Consider the following 16340-nt stretch of genomic DNA (forward strand, 5'->3'; position numbering starts at 1 on the left):
CCTGGGCCCAGAGAACTGAAACATGGGCCCCCGGCCTTGTTCTGTTAGTGTCCTCATGGGGAGGCTTTCAGAGGACCCAGCGCTCCGAGGTGAGGGCGGCGGGCTCTCTGGGCTTCAGCCCGGGGTCAGACGAGACCGCTGTCTCCCCTACGGGAGGGTTTCTGCTCCAGGCCTGAAGCTGTCACCGGCCTGTCCCTGTTCGTGTTCATGTTTGGAACTGACCAACCTGTGAGCTGAGAACGTGAGTTCTGCTTCCAGGGAGTCACAAGAAATCACACAGCGAGTATCAAAAGCCATTGCAAGTACCACCAATGGTGACGGTGTTGGAGGACAGATGCCAGGAGTTCTTCTGAAGTACCCGGTTGGAGTGAGACTGGCAGCCGCGGCCTCCCTTCCCCAGAGCAGCCCCAGGGCGGGCGGAAGGCCGTCCGTCCTGACCCCGGGCCCCGGCCTGGCGCAGCTGGCCCGCACAGTGTCACCGGCCCTATGCGCTGGACTTAGCGATCATCTTCTCCAGCAGGCTCATCATGCGCTCCTGCAGCTGGAGGCTCTGCACCTGCAGCAGGTTCTGCTGGTCCAGCACGCGGCGCACCTCGCGGCACGTCTCCTCCACAGCGCGGCTCAGCCTCCGCTGCTCCTCCAGCATGGCCTCCAGCAGCCGCAGCTTCTTCTTCTGCAAGTGGCCGCTCTGCACCTTGCGCTTCTTCACGGGCCGCTCATCCGACCTGGAAGGACAGTGCCGCGTGGGGATGGCGGGCCGCAGGCTCGTGGCTCCGCCTGCCTGACGTGCCCAGCACTGCCCCACCCCTACCCCGTGGTGGCCCCGGGCAGCCGGCGAGGAGGGACTGTGGGCACCGCCACCCTGTGGGACCCGAGGCAGTCCAGTGAACTGGGTCCCAGGGCCATCCAAACCCCCATAGCCCGGCTGGACAGGGTACACCTTGCCACAGGAGCAGCCCCAAACCCACAGACCGGGTTGGGGGGGCACAGGCCTGGTGTGGGGCTCGGTGGAAGGGAGGGCAGTGGCCACACCAGGGGGGAGATGAAAAGTACTGGGTGGCCAGGGATGCTGTTGGCTTCTCCCATGGGACTGGAACCTCTGGCGGTTCCAGGGAGGTGAAGGCAGTGGGTGCTGTAGTTGGGCCCTGTGCTCTCTGATGGGGGGCAATGAGCACCCCGGTCTAACGAGCCACCTCCCACCAGACCCTCCCAAGGCTTTGGCCAGTCCCCTTCTCTGGGCCCTGTGCTTTGAAGCAGAGCAGTGCCCCAGCCAACCTCAGAGGCAGGACAGCAGCTCCCATGCCCCAGCCCTGGTTCGGTGCCTGGGGGCAGCTGTGGGTCTGGGAACTGGGTCAGCCCATGGAAACACCTGGCCATAACCCTCAAGTTTCCAGCTGATTCCATCTGGCCATCACAAAGGCATTTTTGTTTGGGGTCTTTGCTGAGAAACCCACCGCAAGGAAGGGGTGCCAGACAAAATGAGCGGCAGCCCCAGATTTCACACTCCCCAAGACCCTCCTCATCTCACCCCCATCTGACAGACCTACAGCCCACGGCTGAGGAAGAAACAGGGCCACACTCAAATCTGCTCTGTGCCTTCTCTTCCCCAACCAGCCAACTCCTAGTCACCCCTGAAAGCAGGCCCCAAATATCCCTCTGGTTCCCCAGGCCTCCACACCCCGGAGCTATACCTGTCTGTGGGCCTCCCGAGGGCAGATTCATGTGGCTGGTGCTGGCCAAGCAGGACGTTTATGAAGGACAGCAGAGGGGACAGGTATGCCCACTGGTCTCAGCTGAGGAGCATGTTCTAGGGGCTTAGCCCAATTCCCCTCCCAGCCAGCCTTGCCAGGGCAAGAAGGAGGAAGACCCCAGGTCAGGGTCTGCTGGGGGTGATGGGGAGCCCAGGAGCCAGAAACTGGGGGGCTGGTGGGGAAGCACTTGGTCTTCCTCCGTGTGCCAAACCCCACCCTTCTCTCTCATGACATTCCCAGCCATCCTCAGACTAAGTGCTGATTTATCCCCATTTTACAGAAGGAGACTGAGGCCCAGAGAGGTCAAGGACTTTCCACACAGCTAGAAAGTGATGGAGCCAGGAGACAAACCCAGACTATGGACATGACAGCCTGAACTTCAGTATCTCCTGCCTCCCAGTCTGACCAGCCTGTCCAAAACCTTCTTTGAGGCTTCCCCGTCTGAGGCCCCCTGTCTGAAGCGCCCCCATCTGAGCTTCCCCAGTCTGAGGCCCCCTGCCTGAAGTCCCCCATCTGAGCTCCTCCCCATCTGAGGCCCCTCAGTCTGAGGCCTCCCATTGGCGGCCCCTGTCTGAGCTCCCCCCGTCTAAGGCCCCCCAGTTGAGGCCCCCCGTCTGAAGTCTGCCGTCTGAGCTCCTCCCCATCTGAGGCCCCCTGTCTGAGGCCCCCCGTCTGAGGCTCCCCGTCTGAGGGCCCCCACCTGAGGCCCCCCTGTCTGTGGCCCCCATTCTGAGGCCCCCCCGTCTGAGGCCTCCTTCTGAGGTGCCCCATCTGTGGCACCCCATCTGCATACCCCCATCTGTGGCCCCCCGTTTGAAGGCCCCCATCTGAGGCTCCCATCTGAGGCCCCCCGTCTGAGGCCCCCTGTCTGAGGCCCCCTATCTGCAGCACCCCCATCTGTGGCCCTCATCTGAGGTCCCCCCTCTGAGGCACCCCCTGAGGTCCCCCGTCTGAGGCCCCCCATCTGTGGCACCCCCACCTAAGGCTCCCCGTCTGAGGGCCCCCTGTCTGAGGCCCCCCATCTGCGGCCTCCCTGTCCTGGGCGCCCTTGCATACCACCTAGGCCTTGGCAGCCAGCCAGGGATGGCAGAGGATGCCACCGCCCCAGAGCCGCCGCCCCTCTCCTCTCCCAGCCCCCTCTCTGGCCGCCGGGCTCCTGGCCCTGCTGGAGGTGGAGGCAGGGAAGGAAGACACACACTACCTGAACTTAAGGGACAGTAAGCTGGAGGAGCTGTCGGAGCGATCGTCTTGGAAGCGGCCTTCGTAGGAGCACTGGTTATACGGTAAGTACAGAGGGGTGGACTTAGCAGACGGCGACAGGGACGCCTCGGTCTGGGACGTGGAGGGCCCCGGCTGCTGGCCGTCCGGCAGTTTGCCATCACAGGACTCGGGGACTTTGGCCAGAATCCTATCAATGGCTAGGTAATAGGGCCAGTCGGGCGGGACGGACTCGCTATCTGTCATGCATTTTAATTTCCTGAAACGAGAGACACAAGAGCCAAGGGTGAGAAACGGAGCTGCTCCGGGCCTGTTCCACCTGGCCCTCGGCTGAGGGGTGCTTGGGGGCACTGGGGCCCCAGGGAACCACTCTTGGCCAACAGCCTCCCCAGAAAAACTGGCCAGGCTCCAGGGCCAAGGTGACATGAGACAGGGAAAAAGGCTGGGGACCTATCCCATGGTGGGCACTAGACTCATGCACCCCAAACATGAGTAAGGTCGTCTGTGAGCGCCGGGGCCCAGGGCTGTGCTCTACTGTTTCTGTCCTTGCTGGTCTGTAATTTCTAAACTCCCTACAAGGAACAAATCCTGCTTTTAAGTTAACCAGCAATAATAAAATACACCATTCAAACACAGGAATAAAATCTTCTGATAACTATCATATAAAGCAAACGTAAGACATGATAGAAGGAGTGTGTTTTTCTAAAGAGAATGCCTGAAAAGCGAGATCCACAGAGTAAAGAATGCAGGCTTCAGTGTCCAACAGACCTGAGCTGTGGCTCATCTCCACCACTTTGCTGTGTGACCTTAGACAGGTTCATTAACCTCTCTGAGCCTCCATTTTCACATCAGTAAAATGGGCATGAGCAGAGTAAAATCCTCACAAGATTTAGGGAGAATTTAATAAGACAATGCCCAGTTCTGGCAAACAGCAAATTGACTAGATAACATTCCTGACTGAAGGTACCAGGAGGCAGCAGGGCTGGGCCTGACATCCCCCATTCCTACTTAGACTCAGGGGCCAAGGGTATGCACAGCACAGCTCTGCCTATTGTGAGCTGGGCACCCACCCAGCCCTGCATCCTGCTCTTCCCTGCAGACAGACCTTGTAGGTCCCTGCGCCTTGGCTGAATTCTGGGAGCTCAAGGAAGGGAGACCCAACTACAGGAGAGCTGGGCAGCCCTGGCCAGGCCTGGAAGGAGGCCACAATTTGGGGGGGGGAGTTGTTGTCTGCCCCATCTGACCCAGCATTAGTCTGTGGCCCTCCCAAGTAGGGAGGCCCTCAAGCTACAGAAACCCTTGTGGCCGGATGGCTCCTGCCTCCTGATGTGGGGTTCCTGCCAGCATGGGCCTCTGGTCACACTGGTCACTGGAAATACTGAGCTGACCATCTGAACTAGTTGCTTTCAGCAAATGGACCCACCTGGACAGCATGGGGGTCTGTGGCTCAGGGCAGTAAGCCAAGGCCAGCCACGGCAGGAGGTGGCCTTAGGAATAGCATCCACTGAGCAGAACGTCCTCAGCAGAAAGCCAGGCACAGGCCACAGAGGGAAAGGCATGGCTGCTTCGTCTCCTGACCCCAGGACCACCCACCACCCTGGAGGCCTACACAGATTCCAGGTGCAGGAAGTAAAGGACTGTGCCTGGGGTCCACATCTAGCCTCTGCCTAGTCTCCCCTCCAGCCCCTCCGGAGGCCCCCCTGTGCTTGTTCTGACCATGGGCCAGGCTACTCCTTGGAGAAATGAAGGAAGGCCTGCCTCTGACACAGAAGAACCCGGAAAGGTATTCCAAGGAACCATCCTCCAAGGAATGCAGCTACTCAGTCTTCCTTACCTTGACAACCTTAATATGTAAAGAGCTATAGTGAAAAAATAAGAAAAGACTTTGCTGTGGGAGGCTTTCTGGGTGTGGATGGGAGGAAGGAGATAAAGAACTAGTCAATCAATGAAAGCATCAGCCTGATAAAGGCTTGGGCAAGTCCCTCCTCCGCTCTAGGCCTCAGTTTCCCCCTCAGGGAATGGGAAACCCCTTACCCCCAGCAGCATCTGGAATGGAGCCCTTACCCCCAGCAGCATCTGGAATGGAGCCCCACTTGAGGGCCCAGGCTCCAGCTCTGCTGCACCCTCCTCCTCTCCTATGGCCTCCTTGGCCCACAGCCCCCACCTCCAGGAATGGAATACAACACCTCCCCTGGGACTCTGCAGAAGGCTCTCAGGATAAATAATTAATAACTCGGCCAGACACCAATCAGAGCCCATGAATTTGTGAGTCAGATGGGCAACCCCCCTACGAGGCATAGAGGGGTGCATCGTGTGCATGGAGGAGGGGGGGATGGGGACACACATGTCTACAGACAACTCAGCCCTTAAGCTGGTAGCTGGAACTGAACATTGTTTATGTTGTGACTGAGGCCTTCAGGTCCTTAGTGGCTGCCTCATTTCTGGCCCCAGCCTGGGAGCTGGGGCTGCAGGCGGAGATGGGCCTTCCGGCAGGTCCACGTTCTGGAACTACTCCTTCAAGGGCCATGAAAAGTTAACAACTGAAAATGGGCAACTGGACATCAGAGGCCCTGGGAAGCCTCTACATGCATCCCAGGCCCCAGACGGGCTGGGAGCTGCAGGCCAGGAGGGGCAAGGGGTAGCCCCCTGTCTACTGTTGGTAGGGCAGATCCCCTCAAGGTGCCCAGGGCAAGCCTGCAGGCCCTGTCTACACCCAGCCCTGACAACGCATCTGCCCTCTGCTCACAGCAGTCCCTAGGAGCAGCAGGAGGACACTGGGGCTGGGAGCTGCTGGGTACCTGCATGTGCTCCGGGGACAGCACCCCTCTCAGGGACACTGACAGGTCCACCTCTGCCAGTATGCCCTAAGACCCCCCCAACTCTCACTGCTGCTAGTTCCCCTCACAGCCCCTAACTCTGGGGCAACCTTTCCCCCAGTAGGACCCTGGCCTGACCACAACCCTAGCCCTGCCCATGACCCTTGCCACGGCCATGACCCAGTCCACACCTGTGACCCTGGCCACGCCCAGGACCCTCTGCACACAGTGACTGTCTGCAGACAGGTCTGGATCCCACCCCCACCCCTGAGGTGCTGGGCCTGTGGGCCCGGGGCTGTCTCCCCACGGGGTGCCAGAGTGCACCCACCTGGGAACCCTGTCCACAGCCCCAACCCAGCAGCCTCTCTCAGACTGCCAGGGCAAGGTGGCCACAGCAGGAAGGGTAGAGGCAGATGTGGGGCCAGGCCTGGATCCCCACGGCTTCTTTCCACAAGTAAGGCCCTTTCCACGAGTGGGGGCCTGCTGGATACCCCAGCATCAGCCCAACAACACACCTGGCTCACCAATCATGGACCATGCTGGCTGTGCTCACAGCTGAGGTTGGTGGCTGCTGGAAAGGACAGAGTGTGAGCACCAGGCGAGATCTACAGGCCTGGGAGTGGAGCCTCCTTCTCGCCCCTGGCCTCAGTTTCCCTGCTTAGCCGAGCCATGCCTGGGCGACCGGCATGCAGTCCTCACCAAGTGGGAACTGCCTGTGGGTGGCTTGGGCAGGGGCCTTGGGTGGGGTGCCGCCAGGCGACGGCCCGTCTTGCTGGGCCTCAGCTTCCTCACCTTGGCGACAGAAGGCAGCAGTTCATGCAGGCCCCGTGTTGCGGCCAGGCTCTGCCCACACAGGGCCTTCCTGACTCAGCTCCGAGGGGCCGGTGGCAGCCCGCTGATGCGGGGCCAGGGCTGGGCCAGTGCGGGGCTGGGGCACGGGGCGTGGGGCGTGCAGGCACACGGCGCTTAGAGCCCACCTGTACTGGAAGGTCATGTTGGTGATTTTGATCTTGATCTCCTCGCCCAGCCGGCGCTCCCCCGTCATCTCCAGCAGCTTGCTGGCCATCTTCTCATACACCTTGGCGTTGCGCTTGGTCTGCTTCAGCTCCTCGAAGAACTCCTCCCAGACGAGCATGAGGCCGCGCATCTCGGCATCCGTCCAGTTGCGGGCGCGCCGGTGCTTCTCCGTCTGCGGGGATACCAGGTAGCCTGGCACTTCAGCCGCCGCCATGCTGGAGGCACCTGCGGGGTTAAAAGAGGGCGCTCAGGCGGCCCGTGGCCTGCACACCAGGGCGGGAGCCCCACTCCTGGAAGGCAGCTCGGCGCTCAAAATGGGGCCTACATCTGACAGGCAGGAATTTAGTTAAAAGCTTTTAAACGGGAAACGTCATTTTGATGTCACGTTTCCATAGCAACAGAGCAACTGCATAAGCTACAACAACAGAAACCTTTTAACTGAAAGCGCAGGAATCAGGGCTGTCCTGACGGGCCATCAATATTGCAGCAAGCGGGCCAGACCCAAATCGGGCTGCCCGGCGCCGGCCCCGCCTCACAGCCCGGCCCGTCGGGAGCCTGGCGTGCAGTGGGCTCCCTGGACTCGGGGACTGGGGACCAGGCCACGGCCCCCCGCCCCGCCCCGCCCCACTCACACAGGCCAGGGACCCAGGAAGGGCCCATGATGGGGGAAGTCAGGGAGGGACAAAACGAGGGTCCGGGGCAAATGAAGACAGAGATGCAGAGATGGAGAGGAGGATGGGCAGCAAGGCGGATGCCTAGGGGAGACATAGAAGAGCAGAAGCCACTGGAGACCCGCGGCAACACACACAACACACACACTGACCCTCGCCTACCTACAACATGCTCCACACCCAGCGTGCCCTTGGCCAACGCGCTCCCACTTCATTATGGGAAATGCACCAAGGCCAGCCCAGGCAGGATGGCCTGTCTCCCTCCGTGAAGGTGGGACTGGTGATGTGGGGTGAGTAGAGAATTCAGGGCAGTTCTCAAGGTCAGGGAGTGGTAGGCAGCAGGTGGCTGTGTCTATCTGTCCCTCCCATCCTGGGCAGCCCCAGCACAGCCCTAACCTCATCCTGCTCAGCGACATCTGCTCTTGACCTGCTTCGGCCCAGTGGGTGGCGTGCTCCTTGCAGCCCCAGTACCTCACGGAAAAGGGTTTGCTAAAGTCTTGCTGGGTAACTACATGAGCAAACAAAGGGACCAATCTCAGATAGCCCCTCCCTTACCAAGAGATCACCTAGACTTGGCTTTTGGACTTACTGGCAAACTCCTACTCATTCTTCAAAGCCCTATTCTGACATCACCTCCTCTCTGTAGTCTTCCTACTTGGTTTTGGTCTTTCTTCCCTTTTTCCCTCATGACAATTGGATCTACATCAAGCCAGGCCATTTTATTTTCTACTCTAGCTGTGTGATCCTGGATTCAGAATACTTGCAAAAGTGAGAACATAATAATTTGAGTATTCTCTGGATCCTGGGCACTGTTTTAAGAGCTATAGATAATATCTCCCACTTTGATCCTCATGGTTATCCCCATTTTACCCATGAAAAGCCCAATGGGTGGAGAGGTGAAGTCAGCCTGTGGGTAAGGGGCTGGCTTGGAACTGCGTCTGACCCCTTACTGTGTTGTCTCCTGAAGGAGCCCAGGCTGGCAGGCTCCCAGTAAAAAACACCTGTCACCCTTCCTATGTGCCCATGGTCCTGGGCAAGGCACACAGGACGTAGCCACTGCAAACTGCTGTGTGCCTGGCCAATTTCCCCAGCATTTCCTGGGGTCTCCTGGGAGGACCCCCAGTGCTGACAAGGTGGCTACTGGCCATGGCTGGGGTCCTTGGCCATGGGACCCTCACCATCCCTCAGCAGGTCTCCACCAGGGCTTGACAAAGGCTCATCCTGATGTCTTAAGGGCCGGGGCCACAGATTGCCAGCATCAGCGGGGCTGAGAGGGCACACTGCAGGACAAAAGTGAGCTCTGCATGGCAACACAGGGGTGCTCACCGGGGGCCTGTCTCACCAGGAAGGCAGAGGGCGCTGAGGGAAAGAACCAGGCTCACATAGGCAGCAAGGCCGGCTTGCAGGAGCACAAAGGGGAGCCGGCAGGGAGACAGTGTGACCATCCCTGGAGGAGTGTGGGAGGGGGGGATGGGAGTAAAGGTGGGCTTGAAAGCCAGGCAGGGGGTGGGCTGAGGTGCTCCCTGGGGTCCGCCAAGGCTGGAGACCAAGGCCACAGAATCCATGGGGATTATGGAGAAAAAGCGCCACCTAAAGGCACCAACATTCAAAATTAAAAGGTAAAACCCCAGTGGCTTATATGCAGGGGCCTGACGCACCTGCTGGACAGGCCCCAGCCCCATCCCCCAGGCATAGGCGCCTAGCCAGGCTCTGGCATCCATGGGCCATCAATGAGGCTGCTTGGCATTTGAGGGGTTCTGGCGGTGGCCTGAACCCGGGGGGAGGGACTCCTGAAGTCCAGGCTTTACCATGGTTAACAGAAGTCCTCCTCAGACCCGGCCACACACCCGAGAGCTGAGGTTGGAATGGGGAACTGTCAGGTGGAAGGGCAGGAGGTGTCCAGGCTGGGTCAGAACTGGAAGTGCATTGGGCGAGGGCAGCAGGGGCACGTGTGTAGGCACAGAGGAGCCTCTGCCCCACCTTCAGCGGGTTCTTGGCTCAAGGCCTAGCCCTGCCATCAGCTCCCTGTAGGAGCTTCTTCCTCTCCGGGCCACCGGGGTCACCTGGGGCCACAGGGACACAGCTACCTGCCCAGGCAGCACCCCCCAGGAAGGCTCAGGGTCGCTGAACCCTCCAGGAAGCCCCCAGTGCTCAGGCAAAGGCTCTCAGCGCTACCTCCCTCGAAGGCTTTCCCCCATGGCTCCCAGGGCTGAGCGGGGCTGCCTCCAGGCACCTCCTGAGACAGGGGTGGGGGCCCAAGGGAGAGGCCAGAACAGCACTGAAGAGGACAGAGACGAGCAAGCTGGCCTGGCTGGGGACAGTGAAGCCACGTCAAGAAGCTGCTGCCCCGAGGCCCCCAGCCTGCAGGCTAGCTGGTCCCATTGCTGCTGAGGGGCAGCCGCCGGCACACAGGCATCACTGTGCTCAGCGCTCCAGCAAACAGGGGCCCTTGAGGAGGGGTTGGCGTGTCCTGCTTTCCCTCCAGCCAGTGCGTCCAGAGGGGTCCCAGCAAGAGGCTGGAGTCCAACTGTCTTTTCGGGTTTCAGGGGGCACTGGAAGCCCCCAAAGAGGGGAGTGCTCAGGTGGGCCTCCAAGCACAGCCTTGGCTGGGGGGGGAGGCCTGTCTGTCCTGTATTGGGAGGGGCTTCATACCTTGGCACAGCTGCATGGCCTCAGTCTCTGAGGGATGGGGAAGCAGAGGGCCAGGGGCTGGGCATCCGGCAGCACCTGCAGGAAGAAGGGGGGTCAAGCCTCAGTGGGAAGCCAGGGCACCCATGTGGCCACACGGCTGTGGGCCCTGTGAACTGTTGCTCGGTAGGAGTGACTCCGCATGCTGGGGGCCCAGCCAGGCAGGCCCAGGGTAGGAAGCAGGTGTGCCCACAAGAAGCCTCTGGCGCCTGCCAAGAGCAGACACCTACAAGCCAAGCCCATCACAGTGGGCAGGTGAGTTCAGCAGTGGAAAACACACTGTCCTGGGCAAATGCAGGGAAGCTCAAGGAATGTGGCGAAGTATGGTGGGGGGCGGGGGTGGCATGGGGGTGGCAGGGTTGAGCCCTGGAGGGCGGGGCCAGAAGGTGGGCGCTGTCCCACTGGAAGGGGGCAATGATTGCCTCAGATGGCCCAGCTCACAGTGGGAGGAAGCTCCAAGCTGCGGCCCAGCACTGTGTGGTGGGGGTGGCAGGGTGCTGCAGGCCCCGCTCACCAGGCTAGCACCATTGCCCTTTTCCTTATATCCCTGGGGGGCCCAGACCCTTACCTGTCAGCCCTCTGCCTTAGTGGGCAGGCCCCAACCCTGCACCAGTGGCTCGGCCCACCCACATCCCAAGTGCCCCTTGGCCTGGGAACCCCAGGCTTCCTAGAGGACATGGCCGGCAAGGAGCAGGCCATTGGGAGTGGCCTCCAGGTTTCCTGCTTGGGAGGCTGGTGGGGAAGTGCCATCCAGGCAGACAGGGGCCGGGCTGTTGAAGCCTAGATCAGTGGAAACTGCAGGAAACGTGCTCATGGCTTTCCAAGAGGAGTCGTGGGGATGTCACAAAGCAGGACCACATCTGCGCCCAGCGGCCCAGGTGGAATGCTTCCTCCCACGGTGTTGTATCCCACCAGGCTGCCTGGGGGGAGAGGCCAGATGCTTCCACCATGCCCAGCAGAGTTCCAGAGGCTCAGAGGAGGGCGCCTCTGCTACAGGGGTGTGGGCAACAGCAAAGCCACTCACACCAGAGGCTCTGGGACCCTTCTTTCTGGAAAGAACAGTAGGCCAGGTGTGCTCAGGTGCCCCAGGCAGTGTCTGGCGGTCTGTGCTTGGACCAGGAAGTGGGACAGAGTCTTGGAAGCTCACAGGGCCCGTCAGAGGCCTTGGAACTGGATCACTGAGCAGTCAGATCTAGGGAGCTGAAGTCACCCCATCAAATGTGTAGGGCCGCTGGAATGAGGAGCCAGCACCTGCTGCCCAGTGCTCCAGCATGGTCCCAGTGCAGGGCAAGGCAGTGTGTGGGGCTGCCACGGAGCCTGAGGAGATCTGTGCATTCGGCCACACTGCCACCCTGAGGGCAGGGACTAAGTTGCCTGTGTTGCCTGTGTGGAACCCACTGTGGTGCAGGATGCGGGGCCACACTGCCGACGGCCAGGAACCCACGGGACAGGAGTGAACACAGACACAGTACCCTGCCAAATCAGCCTGCCACCTGGGGTTGTGGTCAGTGCAGGCTGGAGGTAGGACAGCTGCACCCCAAGATTACAACACCCACTGCCACAGCTCCCGAGCAGGGGCCCACCCAGAATTAAGAAGTGCAGCTCCCCATTCAGCGGAGTAGGCAAGACTTTGGGGACCTGTGAGATCTTCCGAGGCGAGACTTCGAAGGCAAATAGGCAGGCCAGGAGCTTGGTTGCCGACAGGGCCCTGAGGAGAGCTCAGCGGCCAGGTCCCAGCCCACATGAGGACTCCAGCCCTGCGCCAGCTCTGATGACCCCGTAGGGCCTGGGACACACATGGAGCCGGATACAATGCCCAAGCCACGTGGCCTGCAATGGCCAGATCGCAACGTCCCAAGTGGCTCACATCTGTGGGGCCCTCTTGGACACACCCGGCCAGCCCGCACCCAGCCCGCTCCCTCACCCCAGGCGCAGGCCAGCGTCCCTGGCGGGGGTTCTCCAGGAGCAAGCATGCTTCGCACAGCAGCATGTGGTGTTATTTCCCTTTAATTCAGATACACAACGTTTGCAGCAGTTTAAAAAAATTTAAATACATATCACTTGTCAGTCCTTCCCTCTCTTCTTGGAAGCGGACAGTCAGGTCCAGGTCAGGGCTCCGGGAAATGCCCCTCACAGCCTCGCTGGCTCCCCACGTTGGGGGGATGGTGGTGGTGGCGTGGTAGGAGCGCACAGCCCGCTGACTGGCACCGCACCGTAGCGCGTAGCGGCGAGCGTGGACAGGGGGCCCCTGCTCAGCTCGGAGCTCAACCACCTGCATCCATGACGGCCACGATTCTCCAGCACCAGTGGTCACCACCCAGTTTGCACCGGGAAACAGCAGGGACTGTACAGGGCCAGGTGTTCCCAGAAGCACTCGGGGGTGGGGAGGGGGTTCCTTCGACTGCACTGAAGGTGATGGGTGCACGGGGGAAAGTGACCCCTGAATCTTCCAGGCCAGCAGCAGCAGCACAGCCCTCCTGAGCTCTCCAGCAAGGCAGGTCCCCTGCTGTTGCCCCCTGCCCCCCACAAAGAACCACCCCACAGTCACCCTGACCGGGAGCCATGGCTTCAAGGGCTCACTGCAGAGGGAAGGACACAATGGAAAGTGAGGACTGGGAAGGTGCTCACAGTATCTGAACTCCACTCCCCACAATACCAGAGACACCCCCCACCCCCACCGAAGAAAGCTTCGTCAGAGTCTGTTCCAAAAGAACTCACAACAAGGGCTCATTGCAGCTCCCCGGGAGAAGCTGCCCTGGGGCCCTGGGCCTTGGAAGTGACATCTGCAATGGAGGGTGGGCCTGGGTGTGGTGGGGGTCCTCTAAGAGGCAGGGCCTTCTGATGCTACATTTGGGGTGTCTGGAAGGGTCAGCTTCATTCATCCTCCGGATCCATTTGCTGGCAAAAATAGGACAGCGCAGGAGATGCGGGCACTAGCAGCCCACAGTGGGGCACCGGGGAGGGGAGGCACATTTCTGGGGAAGGCATGCAGAAGGACATCGCCCTGGTTTCATTCAAGTCTGTGTTCAAAGTGTCAGCAGGAAAACAACTCCCCCACTGCAAATAGACCTGCCAAATTAGCATTTTCAACAACATCTGGATTGATGACTGCTGCTTGCCACAGACTTCTAGGAACTTGACAGAGTTTTAATTCCTTGTGCACAGAGCTAGAAAGGCGGACCCTTTTCTCAGGATTTTAACGAGCAATGACACGGTTCCTAGATGTCTCAGCCATGCAACCAACTCCACATGGCCAGCTAAGAAAAGCCGAATTCTGAGAACTGCCTCAGCCATCCTGGGTAGCCTTGCACATTTGCATACAGAGACATACGTACAATCAGGTCTGCGCAGGCACACACGTATCTGCTCTCCATGGCTAAGAACTGCGCTCGCCAATTCCTGTCCGTCTCTGAGCACACAGCCCAGTGTGGGTCGTCGCCCATGGCCAGAGCGGGGCTCCAGGCCCCCTTGTTAAGAGATGACGATCTCGGGTCAGTGACAAACAAGGGAAGATGGGGACACGTACAGGTAAGCCCAGTGATATGGCTCCTAGGGGGAACAGCTCCAAACCTCCCATTCACAGTGCTACCGCCTACAATGTCAACACCTCAGCAGGAAGAGCACGTGGCCGCACAGGTAATGGGGCGGGTGGGAGTGGGGGCACACTTTCCCCACACTCACAAACATCCCACCAGGCTTTTTATGGGAAATGGCAGGTCAAGAAATGGGAGGCCAGCGGGGGCGGGGACAATGGTGACCTACTTTCCATTAAGGTTCCCTTCCGATCCTGCTCAGACATGGGACCCATTTCTACCACTCACGCCCTGGTTCGGTGGGGCCTCTGTGGAGGCTGGCGGGAAAACCCTGCACCCCAGTAGGTCCCAAACCGCAGCAGCAGGAAAGGGCAGAAGGAAACGGGAGCTCTGGGGCAGACAGTCAGCTCAGGAGTCTCCCAGCAGTTTGGCTGTGTGTGTTATGGTGGGATGTCAGGCCCATGCTGGCCAGACGTCAGGGTAACTAACCATGTACCAATATTCCTCCTTTGCAAACTCTGGAAAAGGGTTCGATGTTCTCTTCCACTTAACCCATGAAATACCCCAAACACTACCTGCATTTGAACTCACAACCAAGCTGAATGGTGTGGCGGTCACCATGTGACGATGTGCCCGTCTCTGGGGGCCAAGAGGGCAGAGAGCCTGCCAGCCTAGTCAGACAGCAATCACGGGCCCACTTGAAGGCACACCACACCTCTGTCCAGCAGAGGTCAACCCAAACGGCCAGGCCTCTTCTGCACTGGACAATTTGGCTACTTTGGGGCTGGAAACAGAAAGCTGGTCCTGTGGCCTAGGTCTGGGAAGAAGCAGTGGCTCTGAGGGGCCATGGGCCAGCCAACCACTGCCCAGTCCTGTCTCCTTCCTGCTCCTTCCAATCGAGCCCCATCTTGGGTCCACTGGGCACAGATCTGCACCCTCCCGAAAGGAGGCCCAGTGTATAGGCTGAGCTGGGAAGGTCACCTAGGAGGTGCTGGGGTCCTTCTTGAATGGCTGCCAAGATGCCAACCTTTGCCCTTGACCAAGAGCCTGGGCCCTAACACACAAGAGGGACCATATGGGAACCAGACCCCAAGAGTGGCCAGTTGGCCCCTGGACAGACAGCCGCCCAGACTCCACTCGGGATGGGGCCATAGGCCAACAGGGCTGGCGTCACTGGACACGACTGACTGTCAGAGCTGGGTGGGCTGGCCTTGTCAGTGAGGGACCAGCACAGTAGTCCTTCACTGGGATGGAAGCTCGGGAGCCATCCAGGTGGGAGGAGAGACCCCATCTGTGCACGGGACAGGGGCCAGTACTTTCCAATCCCCAGAGAGGCTGTGTGCGTTCCTGATGCAGACACCTCAATATTAAACAGCCTTAAATTCTTACTAGATGTGAATGCATGAGAAAGGGTGAAGTGCGCCACCGAGCGCGGCTGGCATGTTAATATGGAAGGCAGGTGTCTGGCAGGAAGAGCTGCGGGACGGAGAGCAGGTGGTGGCGGGAGCACCCCTGTTCAGGGAAGCCTCCACCGGTGCTGCTGCGTGCGGCACAAACTTGGCAATGCACATACTCTACGCGGGCAGAGAAAGTTACCTTAAAATTAATCTCTTTACTGATATAATTAAACTTTAAATCCTGAGAAGAAAACAGAGAAAGGGAAGTATGGCGCTGGGTGTCACATACCCAGCAACCCCCCCACCCCGGACCCGCACACACCGCAGAGCCCGGGGGAGTGCTCCCCACAGCCCGCTGGCACCACCTCCTGCCTGTGGGACAGCAGAGGGGCCCGGGCCACCCTGCAAGCACAAGGACTCCGCCCTGGATGCAAGAGCAGCTGTGGCCCGGCAGCCGCGAGCAGACTGGGCATGGGGAGGACGGGAACGGCTGGTTAGCTGGCGTCTCGCACTAGCCGCGGCACAGAGGGTTAGTGACACAGCTGCCCTGCCCTCCGCAAGGACTCAGGCTCAACCCCACATTACTGCATATGTTCCCTGCAAGGAGCCTCACTGCCACAGAGCTCCTCCGTCACGTGGCAGAGCCGGACACCGCCTGCCCGGCCACGATGCGACACGGGGGAGCAGGGAGGCCCGTGTGCAGAGCTGTGCCGACACGGGCGGGATCCCCAGCTCCAGGGCCACTGCCCCACGTGAGCGCTCAGCACGCAGCGACCTTGTGGACGTTCCGCAAACAAGTCAGCAGTCGATGATACGGGTTTCCTGGTGCCGCGACCACCTCGAACACAGACTGAAAGGCCCGGCGGTCCAGCTCCTCTTCTATCTGGTGTCTGTAAAAGTCCGTGGCCACCAGGCAGAAGAGGTTAATGTCCACTTGCTCCAGCTTGCCCATCCTGCTGATGACGTGGGGAAGGCTGGCAGATGAGTCAAGGGAGCAAGGCTCAAGTGAGGGAAGAATGAATGGTCTCCTGTCTGTGCCTCTCTGGCCTCACCAGGCTGTCCTTCCCCAACACAGGTCTACACACAGGCCGCCCAGAGCAGAGGCAGGGCACCTGGACAGCAGCAGCAGCTGCCTCCCACCTCGTTCCTGCTACAGCAACCAGAAGCCTGGCTCTGCCCGGTGGGAAGGGGAGCCCCGAGGCGGGGGTGCTCCACCACTCCTCAGTACTTACCTGGCCTGGCTCCCCGC

At 60.1% G+C, this 16340-nt stretch overlaps 2 protein-coding genes across 4 annotated transcripts in view; both read right to left on the minus strand.

Annotated features, from left to right (window-relative positions):
- Positions 1–484: 484 nt before the first annotated feature.
- MSANTD1 (Myb/SANT DNA binding domain containing 1) lies at positions 485–10141 on the minus strand. The gene is made up of 4 exons (XM_044225684.1): positions 10126–10141; positions 6763–7027; positions 2953–3228; positions 485–725 (listed from the first exon to the last, which is right to left on the minus strand). Exons 1-4 carry the CDS (start codon positions 10139–10141, stop codon positions 485–487), a joined length of 798 nt encoding a protein of 265 aa, XP_044081619.1.
- Positions 10142–12152: 2011 nt separating this feature from the next.
- The window catches only part of HTT (huntingtin), a 138802-nt gene continuing 134614 nt past the window's right edge, over positions 12153–16340 (minus strand). For all 3 annotated transcript variants that reach the window (XM_044267886.1, XM_044267885.1, XM_044267884.1), the window contains one exon: positions 12153–16065. In XM_044267886.1, coding sequence (XP_044123821.1) covers positions 15852–16065 — 214 coding nt within the window. In that variant the 3' untranslated portion in view covers positions 12153–15851. The remainder of the gene's footprint in view (positions 16066–16340) is intronic.

Source organism: Neovison vison, chromosome 11, assembly GCF_020171115.1.
Source record: "Neovison vison isolate M4711 chromosome 11, ASM_NN_V1, whole genome shotgun sequence".
Classification (NCBI taxonomy): Eukaryota; Metazoa; Chordata; class Mammalia; order Carnivora; family Mustelidae; genus Neogale; species Neogale vison.

Bases quoted from the DNA above. Each gene is read 5' to 3' on its own strand.
- MSANTD1 (XM_044225684.1), bottom strand. The intron at 3,229-6,762 runs GTGGGCTCTAAG...CTCTCGTTTCAG, and splicing joins AACATGACCTTCCAGTACAG to GAAATTAAAATGCATGACAG. The intron at 726-2,952 runs GTAGTGTGTGTC...CTGTCCTTCCAG, and splicing joins TTACTGTCCCTTAAGTTCAG to GTCGGATGAGCGGCCCGTGA.